This window comes from Alternaria postmessia (assembly GCF_024291825.1).
Source record: "Alternaria postmessia strain BMP 2775 chromosome Unknown scaffold_165, whole genome shotgun sequence".
NCBI classification, from domain to species: Eukaryota; Fungi; Ascomycota; class Dothideomycetes; order Pleosporales; family Pleosporaceae; genus Alternaria; species Alternaria postmessia.
In genome coordinates this window covers 19,318-36,836 of record NW_026260238.1, presented here as the reverse complement: position 1 = coordinate 36,836, position 17,519 = coordinate 19,318, and the positions used below count along the sequence as shown (strand labels likewise).

At 50.6% G+C, this 17,519-nt stretch overlaps 6 protein-coding genes across 6 annotated transcripts; 5 read left to right on the top strand and 1 right to left on the bottom strand.

Annotated features, from left to right (window-relative positions):
* Positions 1-151: 151 nt before the first annotated feature.
* J4E82_011102 (uncharacterized protein) lies at positions 152-646 on the bottom strand (the record flags this gene model as incomplete). Its single annotated transcript, XM_051737312.1, has 1 exon — positions 152-646. The coding sequence occupies one exon, from the start codon at positions 644-646 to the stop codon at positions 152-154; it is 495 nt and encodes a 164-aa protein (XP_051582939.1).
* Positions 647-1,767: 1,121 nt separating this feature from the next.
* J4E82_011101 (uncharacterized protein) lies at positions 1,768-2,760 on the top strand (the record flags this gene model as incomplete). Its single annotated transcript, XM_051737311.1, has 1 exon — positions 1,768-2,760. The coding sequence occupies one exon, from the start codon at positions 1,768-1,770 to the stop codon at positions 2,758-2,760; it is 993 nt and encodes a 330-aa protein (XP_051582938.1).
* A 1,411-nt stretch (positions 2,761-4,171) lies between these two features.
* On the top strand, positions 4,172-5,599 carry J4E82_011100 (uncharacterized protein; the record flags this gene model as incomplete). The annotated part of the gene is made up of 1 exon (XM_051737310.1): positions 4,172-5,599. One exon carries the CDS (start codon positions 4,172-4,174, stop codon positions 5,597-5,599), a length of 1,428 nt encoding a protein of 475 aa, XP_051582937.1.
* Positions 5,600-8,329: 2,730 nt separating this feature from the next.
* J4E82_011099 (uncharacterized protein) lies at positions 8,330-9,863 on the top strand (the record flags this gene model as incomplete). The annotated part of the gene is made up of 5 exons (XM_051737309.1): positions 8,330-8,592; positions 8,645-8,791; positions 8,847-9,072; positions 9,124-9,306; positions 9,354-9,863. The coding sequence occupies 5 exons, from the start codon at positions 8,330-8,332 to the stop codon at positions 9,861-9,863; spliced, it is 1,329 nt and encodes a 442-aa protein (XP_051582936.1).
* Positions 9,864-11,132: 1,269 nt separating this feature from the next.
* Positions 11,133-12,687, top strand: J4E82_011098 (uncharacterized protein; the record flags this gene model as incomplete). The annotated part of the gene is made up of 2 exons (XM_051737308.1): positions 11,133-11,712; positions 11,762-12,687. 2 exons carry the CDS (start codon positions 11,133-11,135, stop codon positions 12,685-12,687), a joined length of 1,506 nt encoding a protein of 501 aa, XP_051582935.1.
* A 1,558-nt stretch (positions 12,688-14,245) lies between these two features.
* On the top strand, positions 14,246-16,609 carry J4E82_011097 (uncharacterized protein; the record flags this gene model as incomplete). The annotated part of the gene is made up of 8 exons (XM_051737307.1): positions 14,246-14,296; positions 14,356-14,379; positions 14,431-14,543; positions 14,595-14,983; positions 15,030-15,325; positions 15,376-15,810; positions 15,862-16,097; positions 16,177-16,609. The coding sequence occupies 8 exons, from the start codon at positions 14,246-14,248 to the stop codon at positions 16,607-16,609; spliced, it is 1,977 nt and encodes a 658-aa protein (XP_051582934.1).
* Positions 16,610-17,519: the final 910 nt, after the last annotated feature.

Here is a 17,519-nt window from a genome sequence, read left to right as displayed (position 1 = left end):
GATGGCACGTCACGTGATCCCAGGCCCCGCCTTGGATCAGCGACCTTCCATCGCGGCTATCCCGATGGTCTTCCTTCCTGCGGCCTGCATAACAAAAGGAAGCAACTCCTTGTTACCTTGTAACATGCAAATCTCGCGCGGTGTGATAATACTAACCAATGACGACGTCAGCCTCAGCGGTTGTTCCATCTCCTAGCGTTATTCTCCCTTCCTCCGCATCCAAATCGACAACTTTAGTGTCGTACACGATGTGTGCTGGATTCCCTTTAATCTCCAACTCGACAGAAGGTGCAGTCGCGAGCCTCATGAGCTCATCCCTAAAGTCGGATCGTTTTTGCGTCAACTGATCTGCCCCATACCTTGTCTTCAAGTCGACTTCGTGGTCCTTCTTAACGTTGCCTTCTTTATCGTAAGACCGATAGCCATAGATCGGCACTGCGCCGGCCTTTTCACGATCGTATCCGATGCGCTCGAGGATCTTGACTGCGTTCGGAGAGATGGAGATGCCTTGTCCTCCTGTTGCAGCGGTTTGGTCTCCACGTTCGTACACGGTGACATGGTGGTGTTCGCGGAGGATACGTGCGGCGGTCAGTCCTGCTAATCCTGAACCGACGATGATGACTCGAAGTTTGTTCTGATGATCCATATTCTAGGTGATTGAAAGGGTGAAAACGAGAAGTAGTGGATAGAAATTCAATGCCGATTGTAATAGATGTTGTGAGTTGCAGTAGTACTTATTAACTGAAGAAAGAACTATCTCATGTGCTGTTGTTGGTACCTTCTATACCCACTAGCGTACTGCCTATATAGTCAAGATCCTCCGTAGAATTAATTGATTACTCTTATATCCCAACATTACCGGACGCTAGAGGGTCCCAACTATTCATTGCTAAGCAACAATTCTAGAGTAGTTATTCACAATCATCGGTCATGAATGCAAAGACCGACTCCCATCCCGGAGAAGTCGGAGAAGTCGGAGAAGTGGGCATCGGCTCCGAAAGGCGGGAGGAAGCGGAGTGACGGGTACGTTATTACCACCGAGAAACCTAGTTCCTTATGACCTGTCCGCGTGTTGCGCTAGACAGTCTTCGACCCTTTCGCGACTGATACACTAACCGTTTCTCAGACACTGCGATGGTTTGAGCATCTTGCTAGACGGTGTGTCAAGAGGTGCAGAGGTTAAGCCTACAACCGAATAAAGAGCTGGACGTGGATCAGGCGCGTAAATAATGTACCCGAGTACTTGTGCTCTGCATTCTCGAACGGTAGAGCAAGAGAAGATTGTACAAAAGCTAGTACCTGGACCCTAGAGGCTGGGTAGACGGATATGACTGGCGGGCCGTCTTAGACAATCGAAAACAGATCCAGACTTCCAACCTGCATTTCCTAGAGCATCAAAGACTCGTACGAGAGTGGATTGGAAATGGATCAATGTCTATTATACCCCATCAACCCTGGTCGACGACCTTCGGTGGCGACGTCTTCATTATCTGTTGCGGGGCTAGCTGCCACAACGCCGCGGCAGTACTCACCGCCTTGTATTACGGAGAGGGGGGGTTGAGTAATCGCAGAGATGGCTTGGAAATTGTACAGTTGTGGTCTTGGATGCGAGTTGTGGTTCTGAGGACGTATAAGTCCAAGGGGCCTCGCTGCTGTCCGTTGAAACTACTCAACTTTCCTCCCAGATACAACGCATTGATCGATCGGCCTTTTCCAATCAAAATAACAACTGAACCAATTTTCTCGACATTGTATCTAACAGCCATCATGGTCAAGATAGTATTTGGAGGAAGTGCTTTCATGAGCGGGGCTACCCTGGGCAGCCCTGACATGATGAACAAGGTCTTTGACGCTCTGCTCACCTCTGGCGTCACCACAATCGACACAGCCCGCCTCTACACCGGCTCAGAAGAAGCCATTGGCAAGCAAGAGAAGCGCACACAATTCGCAATCGACACCAAAGTGCCCGGCGGATTTGTTCCCGGGTCAGCGCGCAAGGACACGATAGTCTCGCACGTCAAGGAGGCTATTCAAAAGTGCGGCATCAAGCAGTTCGACATAGTGTACATGCACTCGCCCTCGGCCGACGTGCCACTCGAAGATACCCTCGCTGGTATCAATGAAGCCCACAAACTCGGCTTCTTCAAACGCTTCGGTCTGAGCAACTATGCGCCTCAAGACGTGCAGCGCGTGTACAACCTCGCAAAGGAAAAAGGCTATCCGCTCCCTGAAGTCTACCAAGGCAACTACAACCCTATGGCGCGCCACCTAGAGAAAGACTTGTTCCCCGTGCTGCGCAAGCTGGGCATAGTCTTCTATGCCTATTCGCCGCTCGCGGGCGGCTTCTTGAGTAAATCGCTTACTGATCTGGATGCGGGCGCGGGCCGGTTTAATAAAGACGTCATGGGTGGTATGTACAACGACATGTACAACAAGCCGTCTCTGCGCGAGGGGCTAAAGTTGTGGAGTGCGATTGCGGAGAACGAGGGCGTGACGAAGGCGGAGTTGGCGTACAGGTGGGTAGCACATCACTCTGCGCTGACAGATGAGGATGGAATTATTTTTAGCGCGAGCTCATTAAACCAGCTTATCCAGACGGTAGGGAGCATTCGGAAGGGCCACTTGAGCGCCGAGGCAGCGGAGAGCATTGATGCGTTGTGGGAGACCGTCAAGGCTGAGGCGCCAATGGATAATTTCGTCTGGTTGCAGGGACAAAACGGTTTAGAAGTTGGAGACATACAGAATAGTGTGAACTTGTGATGAAGCAAGCCAGTAAGTTGGAAAGACGTTGTCGAACATATACTCTTCGTCAATAATCTTTCCACTTGAACCTTGGTGGCAAGTTGGTGCTCGAGAAAGCGGACTCTTGAGACGTGACCTATAGCCATCCACTTGGGAGTTCACAGTGTATTCCCGTCTTCTATCACCACCTGCCCGAGAGGACATTCCTAATCCGACTCGGATTGGATGGATTTTCGTGGGAGCGATACTATATACTTGGGGCTTGCGAGTGTACCGAACTTCGCACTGATCAATATCATCGTGCACTAGGTTGCGTCACGGGATTCCGTAAAGGCCATTTTACCTTCTTGCATTGGAGGGGTTATGAGAATGGCCAGGGCCAAACGGAAGCCGCCGTGAGAAGGTGCCATCTCATCTGTTGTTCTTGGTGCCTGTCGCACCCACTAGCGTATCGCCTATGTAGGAAATCCTCCAAAGATTCAATCCATCACACTTTTACGACGACCTGCTTTTATTCCGTGGTCATATCCGTGGATGGCAACCGCGCTGCCCAATCGTGTTCGTTGAATTATTCCATCACACTTTCACTCCAACAGCCGCGGTACTCATGAGCGAGAAAACCTACTCGTTGTCCTTTTCCGTCTTGTGGCTATGTCTCTTCCAACAAATTCAAAGTGTACAATTATTTCCATTGCTCTGCGTAGCGATCATTGGCTGACATGGACTGTGGGGCCTCCATCCAACCTTGGAAGTTGGGCTTAGCCGAATACCAAACTACTGTTCATCCATGGCGACCAATACTATGCCAGATGTCCGAAGACAGATCACACGAGAACTATGGGAGAAAGGCACTGCCTCCCACAAAGAATAGTTGCTCTAAAGCATAAGAGCCTTCCTCCCTTCGAGGTTGAGCTTTACCTTACTCATTCCGCTAATCTTCCAGAACAGTCAGATTCTCACGAGATACCGCATCGAGATTACAACAAACACCGGCAACCACAACCTTACGAAGATCATGGAGATCTTTCAGGTCCTGTTTTACATGTGGCTGCTTTTCGCAGACATTGCCCTCGCCATTGCCAATACCACGGTCGCTGAACGCGACCATCCTCACCCATCTCAGAGGCAATTCTCAGCCGGCGAACTCTCCGAGAACTCGCTTGCTTCCACCGGTATATACTCAAGCTGTAACCTCCAGGTTCCCAGTAATATATCTTGCCCCTACTTTCGGGGCCAGGTGGCCAATTTTACCCGGGTCCATGTGGATCTATTCCGTCGTGACTACCGGTACACGATATTCCCACTGTACCTTCGCGATAACTTCGCCCCCGATCTACCACCAAGTTCGATGACCTGCGACAGTGTCGGGGAGTGTTCGTTGACGTCCTGTCAATTGCTGAACCCAGAGTTGTCGCCATACGACAGACAAATGGCATACTTTGTCTTCGAACAGATATCTGGTATCGATCATCTCTTTAAGAGTCAGCGCGAGGCTATGCGCGAAGGCGCGACGTACATTGACGGCCAGATCCCTGAACTTATCAGGACATATAGCGCTTCGCCGCGCATAGAGAGGCAACTCCAGAAGAAACTCATGGATCGGAGAAGGTATGGGAAACTAGCAATGGCCATTGTTGGAGGAGCAGGATTAATGGCTGGCGGGGTAATGGCGCTTCCCGTGTTCGGTATCGCAGCGACGACCGGAGTTGCGATGACAAACTTATTGACAGCTACCTACGTCTCGGTTGTTGGTTCGTTCAATGCCGTTCGTCCTGATCCCAGATACATCAGTTCCAATCTAGAAGAGAACATACACTCGTCGCTCAACGAGTTCCGCCATGCTATGATTAGCAATGAAACGTTTGGCATGCAGTCGATCATGGGGCATCGACCTAACACACCTGGTCAAGATCTGGTAGATGTCATAGCAGGTGAATACTTCTTCAGGAGAGACGAAAACATCCAACAACCTCTCCAAGAGTCGTTCCTCAGGACAATCTTTTCCACCACTCTCAATGGAATCTGGGCACAGGAGAGATCATACATTGTTCAGGCAAATGGACAGACTGGATATTGTGAGTGGGATACGCGTGGACCTCAAGAGAACAGAGCTTGCTTGCCAGACCATCCAAATTCTGTATACTACATGTATGCCCTCGAAGTCTCTAGGGAGTACGATCATCGGCAAAATGACATGGCCCTCATCCACGGCCCTACTGGCTATCGAAACTTCGACTCGAAATCAGGGCGGCCTACCCCACACGGCATCACCAAAGAGGATATCGTTCGTTCTGCAATATTTGTTCATGAGAACAAACTGCAAGACGCCATACGCAACCGGGACTACCACATGATATCCGAGGCTGCGAAGCGCGATCTAGCGATGGGCAAGAATCTTGGAAAAGTTCCAGGTGGTTTTAGCCTACCAATCTGTGTAAATCCAGGCGGCGAAGCCATCTCCAGCGATTGGGACAAGAGAGCTCGCAACTACCCATGCATGTGCGGCAACTTTGGCTGGAACGACGGTACATGGACCTACCAGGCAGACGAGACTGAACCCTTCCTCGTTCACACTGGTCTCATGTATTCCGAAGACTGGGAACGCTTTTGCCATCGCAACGGGGAATGCAAAGGAGTCGAGTGGGACAAACTACATGGGAGATTGGACCAGCAGCGTGAGCCGGGTGATCCACAGATTTCAAAAAATTTGAAGCATCTTTTCGATCGATGTAAGCAGGACACCGAACACGGAGCAGGGAAGCCTTGGTACGACTTTTCCAGTAATCCTCCTTTGGGACGATCGGTGCGCGACACCTTTGTGGCTTTGACGAAGAAGATCTTCAGGCGGCATGAATGAATTGATTTGCAACGTTTCGTGGAGGGATGGGCGAGTGGAAGATGCTGAGGAAGTGGACCCTTTGTATGATCCTGAAAAACTGTTCATGGTTTTATGTATGCGACATGGTCACTTGCGTAGTCATTTGCGCAAGAGCCGTGTTCTAGCACCAGTGTCGCGAGAAGGTGGATTCATCGGGAGATCAGCACGGGTACTACCAGGTGGAGACATGAGACTTGCACGCAGTGGCTGCCGAATGAAGTAGTTCTATGAACATCTTGCGCTTAACATTAGCATGAGACGCCATTCTGCCATGTGGTGACTGTCCTTGGTAGGAGCACACGTATAACTTGGAAGACTCAGCGTCTACTACCTAAACAATATCAGGGCTGAGGATGTAAGGATGTAGTAATCCATTGGCGTTTTGTTACACATACCTACGTGACTACACCTCGTTGTGCAAACACCTTTAGCCACTTTGCGCTTCCAACATGCGTTGCCACCGACTATCCCTGACATGTATCACGACAAAAATGCTACTAGTAGCTGTCAAAACCTCTGTTTCGTCCACTAGTGCTGAACTCATTGGGAATGCGAAGAAAGGCATGTTGGATGCATATGTTACCCACCATAGCGGATCGCATGCAAGCACCCGTAGTTTAGGACCGGCAATGGGAGCGGCAAAATACATGGGCGAGTGTTGTGCCTGACTCTCAGTCTCTTTAGTTCGTCTGAACACAAGGAGTAGCCTGGCAAAAACTGTGTATCAAAAGGGCCGATGCAGCGCGTCAGATAGAATGGCTTGCGCCATGGCGTAAAACTCACACGTGGCCGGAGATGCGGATTGAGAATGGGCTGATCCGAATGAGGAACATGGCATGATCCTTTTTGCTCCACGTAGAAGGCTCACGGTCGGTGTTTCTTGGTTTCCTGCACATTGGACGCCTTATTTTGCTTTTGTTCGCGGAGCGTGCGTTGTTGATGGATCTGCATGTGTACCCAAGAATTGAGGGGGCCGGGGCCGAATCATGTTCCTGGCTTGGATCATTGCTACAGATGAGATAAACGAGAGAACCCCAATCAACGCGGGTGCATTGCGTACTCTTGCTGCAACAAACCCCATGGATCGATCGCGCGCACCTGCTATGATATCGCATTGGGCCTGAGGGAGTCGCTGAGCCGGCATTGCAACGGGCATAACTGGATGAGAATTGACGACCGTGCCATGCCGTGCCCCGTCTCGAGAGCACGCCGCACTGCTCAAGCCTCGCGATCAGCTGGCAGCCTCGCAGACCCACCCTTGTCTCGGGAGCCTCATGTCGAGTCAGGGGCCTGATCGTGAATGCCTCGCCGATGCGGAGGATTTTGCATATGGGTCCAGCGGCACGGCTTTCGGAACCGAGATAAAAGTAAAGGATTCTTTACACTCACATGTAGGCGTCATAGGTCGAAGATTCAGTTAACACTCTGGTCGTACACCGCACCTCAGTCACCAAAAGGCGAGTGCTGTGAAATGCGACGGCACGCGTAAGCTGCAGTACCTTGGTGTCGGCGTATTATGCACTGCACCTAGGAACACCAAAACCGCATGTTCTATCGATATTGTTGGATAATGGCAAAACTCAACGCCACAGCCATTCCGCTGTCAGCCAGTCCCTGGTTCCCGTTATGGCGGTGCCTCCGGAGATAGTTGCGCCAGGAGGTGCTGGAAGAGCAAAGTGCAGGTGGCACAGTCGTCGTGAACTCAACGGATCGCAATTAGATCAAGGTGTCTCCGCAATTTTAGGTTTGACGATGGGGACTTACTGTGGGCGGACATCAGTGGATCGCTGCAGGGTGACAAAGATCCGGGTCTAAGCTTGATGCGGCCCACGCTAGTGCTGGGCGCCTGATCGGAGCTGCACGGAGTCTCTGGCTTACCTTCCCTCCAGAACCACTGAACCTTTGAACAACATCATGTTTCGCGCCGACTGCTACTTTCAACACATGGTTTCAGGGTCTGGAAACTCTCGATGACACACCCAAACCCTGTTATTACCGGACTGGCTCAGATGGTGCCTGCCAAATGCTTCCAACGTGGCCAAGACCTAGTTCCCGTAGCTACAGGTTGCACGACTCGAACGAAAACCCTGAGACATGACCGCGTCCTCAGGCAAGGAAAGTCCATTTTCGCTGCTGTGGCGGCATTTCTCGTAGTGCGGCGAGGCGGAAATTGGGTTCCGGTTCTCCAGCGATGGCCATGGAGCACCCCCCTTTGCTAAGGAACCACAAGAGACTACTCTACGAGGCTATGAAGATGCAATTTGAATGCCTGGGCAGATCTTGATAGTAAGAACGCGTCTAGGTGTTGGCTATGATGCCTGGATGGTGCGGTCATGCAGAACCATTCGTTGTGATTCTCGGTTCCACACTTCGCGGAGAGTTTGTGCGCCACACGTAGCACCCCGCTGATACGCCAGATTATTGTGCCTAACGTACGGTCCGTGTACCAGCCAAGCTTCGAAGCCAGTGCGACACCAGCGTCGTAACGGTAGCCAAAGCTCCAATGTGCGCTTCACGACATGGATGGAGCTAACGGCCATGTGCTGCAAAGCCCCACTCTCCACTGAACATAACATCGAGGCCCTGTGCTAGTTCCGACCCGCGTCCTCGATCTTGTCTCTTTGATCTTGCCCGCCTACCTGCAGCTCGTCAATCGTCTACGCCCGCATGTCTCGCATACTCCCCCGGGCAGGCCCAAGATAATCCAGTATGCAGCTGCCACCAGTGGATGTCCTCTTGTCCTGGCCTACTCCAAATTACGACAACCCAGTCACGCGTGGCCCTGCACTTCTCATTGTCAACTCCATCTTCATATCGCTGGCAGTAATCACTGTGGTTGCTCGTATATATACGCGTATAGTAATAAAGAGATGGTTCGGTATTGATGATGTTTTCATCTTGCTTGCGCTGCTCTTCACGATCGGTCTCACTGCTGTTGTTATCCTAGCGAATCAAAGATTCGGGTGGAATAGGTAGGCATCGCGTATCGCATCAGCCCAAGACATTGCTGACTTATCGCGACAGACATGTATGGGATATACCCTTTGCTATGTTCGTGCCAACCTCAAAGATCGCCTTGACGGCCAAGGTCGTTTTCGTAGCGGCAGCGACATTCACGAGACTTTCTCTACATTGCTTCTATTACCGACTGGTCACAGACACTGGAAAGTCGTAAGTGGCCATTGACATGATTCACAAACTCGACGTACTGACAACTTTGCGATAGATGGTTCAAATGGGCGATCCACGCCAACGTCGCCTATACGATTGGCCTCTTCATATCATGGACGTTCATCGGCATTTTCTTCTGCACTCCCGTAAAGAATTACTGGACCATCGGTGCTCCCGCAGACACCTGCATGGACGAAGCGGTCATGACCCTCATTTGCGGCATCATGAGCTGTGTCGCAGATCTCCTTACCACGATAACGCCGATACCCTTGGTTCTTGGTGTAAGTTGATTTGAACATTCCAAACACGAGGCTGTGGTTAATAGTGTTCAGCTTCATATGCGGTTCCGTGAGCGCATGGCTGTAGCATCGCTATTCGGTATGGGATTGATTGTTACGGCTGCCGGCGTCGTCCGTACATGGTATATCTACCGAAGCCTCTTCAATGAGTACGACCAGACCTGGTACGCATATCCACTTTGGATTGCAGCTGCAGTGGAGATTGATTTGGGAGTGGTAAGTTTCGCATGTCCGGACTTTGCAACGATTCTCACCAAGAACAGATATGCGCCTCGGCCCCCGTACTCAAACCACTCTTCGCGATGATACCCTTCAGTCTTTCAAAATCTCTCTCAGGTGGCATATCCTTCAAGAAATCGGCCGGCGATTCATCGAAGACACTAACCGCCAATCCGTCAGCGTCAAATGGCTCGAGGCGACGATCCACAGCACCCCGCAGTGTACCGGAACTCGCAAACGACAAAGGACAGAGCTATGAGATGAAACATTGGGCTGATACGGAAGGCGATCTGGAGCGAGGCAGTAGTCAAGAAGCGATCTTGGAAGAGGAGGAATCGCCAAAGAAGGGCATGTCGCGTCTTTGGGGCAAGATTAAAAGAAGTTCGGCAGAAGAGCTGGATTCGGATATGACAATTACGGTGGAACGCGAGGTGGAACTACAAGTCGAGTCGGGACAAAGACGTCCTTCGCGATACGCGACCCATGGAGACCTCCACGAGAACCACATGCCGTTACCACCATTAGCGCCAAGATCTCGCGGACACGATCGGTGACGCACGACAAACCCATGATCGTGATGGGCGCGTCGGATCGGAATCGGATACGATGCGCATGAAGAGCATGTATGCCTTGCTCCTATTCGGAATCACGAGCGGAATTCCTGCGGCGCTATATTTCTGGTGGCTTCTTTTTGCATCACTTTAGCATATGATACCATGTTCAACTACCGTATAAGGAGTTCGTCGTTAGACTTTGAAGTAATTCAATGGGGCCTGGTCGTCCTTTTATTGACGATAAGCTGACAACACACATGATTCAATGCGTTGCCATGATCGCACATGCGTCTACTCAACCCGGGCTTTGTTGGACGTCGATTGTTGACGGCTCACACTCATTCAGAATTTCGGACATCAATGACGCCATCACGAATCTTATCATCCATTTTGGCGGCACTTTGTTTCCATACCAGAGTAGCTTTGTTCTTTGCGAACTCTTTCTGGGTTTGAGACCATAGGTATACCGTTTTCCAATTTACCCGGCGAACATCGGCCACGCCAACCGAGGAAAACCCATCGTCCCAACAAGGAAGGCGCCAAGAATAAGCAGGATATAAGCGGTCGATTCACTATTTCCCGGACTCCTTCCATCGTGGGACCGCTACTAATGTATTTCAGAATACATGAGTCCACTAAAGAGGCGTTTCGAAACCACCTACTACGTCACTCTCGTACACCTACACAACTACCAGAAAGCTTGGAAGGACGGCAAAGTGGTTGCAAACAGGATATCGATGTAGCGGCCAATCGCGCAAAGTCTAGAATGTGGAGCGTTGTGAAGTATAGAGGATACCAACCGATTCCTCATGGGAAGTTACGTTCAAATGTTTGAACGCATCGGAGCTTACCCCGGGCTTGGAACGCCTGTTTACGAGCGCTAGCTTCGGTCTTGTCTCTCGACAGATGTTCCTCGGCAAAAGCTTAAATCTTCCGGCACTACAACCGTACTACGACCGTAAACCCTGTCATCCCCGCAAAATATACACCAAAATCTTGGGGAGGCACGCCGCGGAAAACCTGGAGTTGCAACCTCGTGACATATTAGCGCTCGTAAAGGTACATGCTTCGTCGCTGTTGGAGGGAAAACTCCATACCCCGGATATCGAGCTTCTATTCTCATCTAGTGTACGGACGGAGAGTTGCAGCGATTTAGATGACCATGTCAACAACGATGCAACGCCATTTGTTTAAATATCGCCCATGTACAAACTTTTTGGTTGATCCAGACGATCAATCCTCTTGTGCCAATCGCGACAAAACCCAGATATGCCTTCGCAAAGGAACACCCTCGTTCTAGGCCTTGCGGCTACGGCTTCGGTTGTTGCCGCTGGACCCTGCGATATCTACGCCACCGGCAATACCCCTTGCATCGCTGCTCACAGCACCACCCGCGCCTTGTACAGCTCCTTCAGCGGCTCCCTCTACCAGGTCAAGCGCGGCTCTGACGGCGCTACCACCAACGTCGCACCTCTGTCTGCTGGTGGTGTTGCTAATGCAGCAACGCAAGACAAATTCTGCGCTAACACCACTTGCCTCATCACTATCATTTACGACCAGTCTGGTCGTGGCAACCACCTCACACAAGCTCCACCAGGAGGCTTCAAGGGCCCAGAAGCTAACGGCTATGACAACTTGGCTGCAGCTGATGGTGCACCAGTCACGCTAAACGGTCAGAAGGCGTATGGCGTCTTTGTAAGCCCGGGTACTGGCTATCGCAATAACAAAGTGAGCGGTTCGGCGACTGGTGACGCAGCAGAGGGCATGTATGCTGTGCTTGATGGCACGCATTACAATGGCGCGTGTTGTTTCGATTATGGAAACGCAGAAACCAACAACCTCGACACAGGTAAATGGCACAAAACGACGCCTTCAATCCCAACTAACAAATGCCGCAGGTAATGGACACATGGAAGCCATCTACTTTGGCGACAACACCGTTTGGGGCTCCGGTTCCGGCAGTGGACCCTGGGTCATGGCCGATCTGGAAAATGGTCTTTTCTCCGGCGCGAACCCAAAGAACAATCCTGCCGACCCTTCAGTATCCTACCGCTTCTTGACCACCCTCCTCAAGGGCGGAGCAAACAAGTGGGCTATCAAGGGAGGTAATGCTGCCTCCGGCGCACTGTCAACATACTACAATGGCGCGCGCCCCAGTGCTTCAGGCTACAACCCCATGAGCAAAGAAGGCGCCATCATCCTCGGTATCGGTGGTGATAACAGCAACGGTGCTCAGGGAACCTTTTACGAAGGCGTCATGACATCCGGTTACCCAACCGATGCAACGGAGAGCGCGGTCCAAGCAAACGTCGTTGCGGCGAAATATGCAACGACGTCATTGACCAGCGGTCCGGCATACACAGTCGGTTCTTCGATCTCGCTCCGCGCGACAACAGCTGGATACACAGACCGGTATCTCGCGCATAACGGCGCGACAGTGAACACGCAGGTTGTGTCTTCGAGCAGCACCGCGTTGTTGAAGAGACAGGCTAGTTGGACAGTGCGCGCTGGTCTTGCGAACAGTGCTTGCTTCTCGTTTGAGTCAAAGGATACGGCTGGAAGCTATATTCGTCACTACAACTTCGTGTTGCAGGTGCAGGCGAGTGATGGAAGTAAGGCGTTCAAGGAGGATGCGACGTTCTGTCCCCAGACTGGGTTTTCTGGTTCTGGTAGTTCGATCCGCGCATGGGGGTATCCCACTCGGTACATCAGGCATTACAACAATATCGGGGATATTGCGAGTAATGGGGGTGTTCATGACTTTGATGCTACGGCGTCGTTCAATGCTGATGCTACTTGGACGCTTGAGAAGGGGTTGGCGTAGAGTGTTCATGACCGTGGTGGAATGGATGCTGGAGCACCAATGCTCGCGTAGCTAAAGTAGCTGTTTCAAATGACAATGCTAGGTAGTCTTCATACGATCTCTTTCCTTCGCAATATCTGGTGGGAGCTAATCTGCGATCTTAGTGCAATCCTAGGCAGTTACTGGTAACACTCATACTCGCCCCTCCGCCCTACGTGCTGCTTCCATGAGCATCTTTGCCTGAAGTGGAACGTTTGTAACCTGGCCTGCGAAGATCTCGTCGATAGAGATCTTCTTGCCATAGAATCTTGCGTTCTCATTGTATCTCTCGATGACGATAGTCGTGTCCAACTGAAGCCCACAGTAGATTCCTCGGCTCTTCATATAAGTCCATAGAGGCTTGTGTGTTTCGGACAGTTCGACCTCTAATAGCCCACCAACCCCTATTGGCCCTGCTACAGCACTTATCTCACCACCTAGCGTAAAACGGAATCTGTTGAATGATTTGAGTGCTTCGTAGCTGTTGATTACGACAATACAGTCGTATATATCGATCCCAACCATGAAACCAAGACCCAAAGTTTGGACGTGGATTCCAGACGGTGGAGACCAGTCACCGTCTTCTTTCCTAGCAATGACGACGCCAGATCCACCAGCAGTGGAGATTGAAAACCCACTGCGCATGACAGTGAAGATAGCGAGCCCGACACAGTTTTGGAATACCCTTTGCGGTATCTTAACCACAATCTTCGGTTTACTTTTTGGACCTAGGGAATCAGGTGCTGAAGACCGCTCGGGATAGCAACCATCCTCTGCGAAAAGTTAGCGACCTTTTCTTGAGCTGGTAGAGTAATCATACTGCAGAACGATGACAATATTCGAGCCGCTTTCTCGCACTCATGATCAAGCGTAGTAGGCCACCACGCTTCAGATCCGATTCGATTCGAGAAGTTATCGAGGGAGCCACCTATTTTCTCGAGTCCCAATACAAGTCGGTCTCCTAATCGCTTCTCCTGGGAGATAGGAGCGCCTTCTTCTGGAGATTCAAACGGGGACTGGGTTGCAGGCATTGATGAAGGCACGAAGGTGAATGTAGAGTTATGCTTGGGACTGAAGAACCTGTAAATGAGCTTTTGGAATACCCTTCGGTGAGCCTAGCTTTCCGAGCTGAGATCTGCTGTCGAGATTGAGAGGAGCCCTAGGGACCAGTAAGCTTATCCAGTGCACAGAGTACTCCAGCATCGTAGCATCATCGGACCGAATACAGGGGAAGGCAGCGCATTGGTATCATACGTTGTAAAGTATGGTATAAGACATGAGATGTGTACGTTGACCGCGTGGTGGCTGAAGCATCAAAACTACTAAGTTGGCTGCATTTTGGAATGCGCTGAGCAACTTTCGCGATTGAGTAGCAGCGTAAAACTAGTTGACCGGTGCGAGCTTTATCGGAGTCCGAGGACCCTAGCCGCGGGCGCCAGCATCGGGGTCCGCGCAAGCCGAGGGATAACTGAGAACAACATCGCCCACTCTTGCATTCACACCAGGCCAATCTACGACAGTCAACATTATCCACCACAACATGGCGGAGCCGAGCGTCCGTAACGAGCAGGTCGCATCTTTGTCTCGTGCAGTAAATTACTCTTCTTGCTACTAGCGTATTTAGGAGATCGAAGCTGACATTCACACTAGTGTGAGAACTGTCGTGCCAGAAAGGTAAGCATGGAGTTGGCAAACATCATGCGACATCAGGCTAAGTGTATGCAGACGCGCTGCAACAAGAACTTCCCATGTTCGAGCTGCCAGATCCTGGGTGTGCAATGTCAGCCCACTTCAAGAACAACCGAGCAGCGCCCTCGCATTGTCATATCAAACCAGTAGTATGTCGCGCGAAACCTCTGTCCTTACGATGTTATCTCTAAGAACCCTAGCGAGAAGCAACTTGAAGTAATTCAAGAGCGTCTCCGTGCTATTGAAGGAGATCTCAAAGTCATCGCGCATAGGTCGTCAGATAACGACGACATTCGGTCCTCAACAACGTCAACAACGAATCAAGAGACCTCTAGACCACTGACTCCATTCGAAGGGGAGTCATCATTCAACAAGGAGACCTTGGAGGCCAGCAGAGCTGCCAGCAGCATACTAAGAACAAACCCAGATCCCGAAGTAAGATCGGCTTTGTCGTCATTACATAATAACCTGGTCGCCATTGAGATATCGGAGCAGCAAGATAACACAGATCATCATAACAAGGGCATTCAGAGGAAGGTCAGCTTGCTGCCGGCCGATGTTGTTATTGCCGTAGTCAAGAAGGCGAAAGGTTGTCCTGGTGATTCTCGTCCACAACAAGCGCTAACGGTTACTAGCGACACCACTATTATCTGCAGTCTCAAGTAGCTGGACCGATTACACGCGGTTTGAACAACTCTGTCAGAAGGTGTACTTCCCGGTAGAGGAGCTATCTGTGGGGTCACTGGCTTTAATGCATGGTGTGCTCTTTCACATCTTCCAAGACCTCTCTCAGCATGACGACCCCATGTTTTCGGGATACGACCTTGAGGACTGCGCAAAGGTTTGCAAGGCAAATTTCCAGCAGTGCTTACGGAGCTACGAAAGCTTCCTTGTGCCAACATTCGAGAATGTTCAAGCTCTCTACTTAGCAGTATGGGTACTCACACCTGTCGTCTGAGCCTCCTACTTACGGTGTTGCAGGCATATGGAGCCCAGGAGGAGTCACAACTTTCCTTGTGCTGGATGTACGTCTCCGCAGCAAAGACTATGTGTCAGACGCTGGGCTATCATCGGGAGTCGTCCTATCGCAACGACACGCCAGAAGTAGCCCAGTCTAAGCGTCATGCTTTTTATGGTCTCTACGCAATCGACAAGAACCTATCCCTCGTTCTGGGCCGATCTTCCAATTTCAACGACAATGACATCGACGCCGAGCCATTTATGCTTTCTTCAGACCCCGGGCAGTGGCCTTGGGATGTGTATACCCATATCTGCTACCGGTTTGCCCGGATTCAAGGTGACACCTACGACCAACTATACTCAGCAAGTGCAACAAAGCATTCTCAATACAAACGGTCGTGTTTTGTGGAAGAGCTTTCGGCACGAATAATCAATTTACGGGAGGAGCTACAGCTGGTACTATTACACTATTGTAACGCTGGAACATCATCTCTAACAAAACCGCAGCTTGATCCGTCCGGAGCATACTATTCTGAAGTATTACAGATGGCTAAAGAAAGTGCAGACTTCATCGTCTACGCGGTGTTGTCAGTCGTGTATAGAGCCGAAACCCGCTTCTACGATACTGTAGAAATATCTAGCCGATGCTACGACGCTTCAAGAAAGAGTCTCGAAAGTCACCTACAATGCTCTATCGGCCTCAGAACGTGCAGCATTTACCAAAAGATAGGCTACGTTAAGAAGTAAGTTGGAGTCAGTGGCACTGTACTCGTCATTCTCGTTTTTTTTTCACTTGATTTCTAACTAATATCCACTCTGTAGCACTTTGCTGATCCCTTCCTTCACACCGTATCTTGTTGTGTTTACCCATGCCATAGCCACGGCCAACGACAGAGATCTGAAACTTCTTGAAGATACTGTCGAATCACTGGCCTACTTTCAAGACTGCTCTCCTGGATCCTCCCGCCTCTATTTCATTTGCAAATCTTTCCTCAACACGGCAGAGACGCTGATAGCTTCACGGAAAAGCTTCAATGGACTGGAGCAGCACGAGGATGGCTCACTAGTCTTTACAACGAAACCCATTGCGACTGCGTCAGATCGGCAGACGGTCTGCCACGAAATTCCTGCTGCCTGGAATGGTTCCGTATTTCCTGGCGCAGCTGGCACTGAGGGTAGTCTTGACTTAGATACTTTTAGTTTTTGGACTAACTGGCTGGGATCAACTGAATCGGTTGCAGACGTACTGCGTTAGTATCCCCGTATTAAGATGTGGGGGAAGCATTCGAGGCGAGTCTTGATACGGCTGAGGCAGAGAAATGCTATGTTGATGGAACCACTCGAATTCTGGAAACTTGCTGAGAGCTGTTTGCATGATGATATTTCGCACCTAGCAGAAATGAGCCTATTTACCACTTCGACTGCGATACAATACTGCGCAACCCGATAGTGTTGTACCTACGGCTTATCACCAGCACGTTCATTATGACAATGAGCGTATTCATTACATGTTTTATTCTTGTTGACATAACACTACATCGTCGAACTCTTGAACTCAATTGCGAAGCACATCACGCTCTCTCGTTTCCGCGAAAACTTTCCAGGCTAAGTAGGTTTCCTCTCTGCTTCGAAGAGTCACGCATTTTTCTGTCTACCCGGGGCGGAAGGTCGTGTGCTACCCCAGGCATAATCCGGCCAGGGTGCACCACATTGAACAGCGTAGATCCGATCAACATCAGCAAGGAGTCGAGACAGTATTGGTACACCTCGTGCCTGGGAATCGAACTGTGGATGCCATTAGAGTACTCAATAAGTCGAAATATGATGCGCGCCTGGAAGATGGTTATGAGCAGTTCTTTATTGAGCAACGTCACCGAAGCGGGCCAGAGCTTACAGTTATGAGCACTATGACTGCATACTCGACACAGAGTAGCCTGATAAACTGCTTCTGCTGGATCCCTGTACTGGTTCCTCGTATGCATCCATAGAGACGCAGCGAGAAGACCAGGAACACGCAAATGAAGAACTGCTGAACGCCAAGCCCTCCCATGTAAGTATGTAGTCCTTGATGAACAGTTAGTATCAACCAGATGTATCTCATCGTTCATTAATGCATGCCTTGTAGAATAGTACTTGGCTTCGCAGTCGTATCCGCAGCTGTGGCT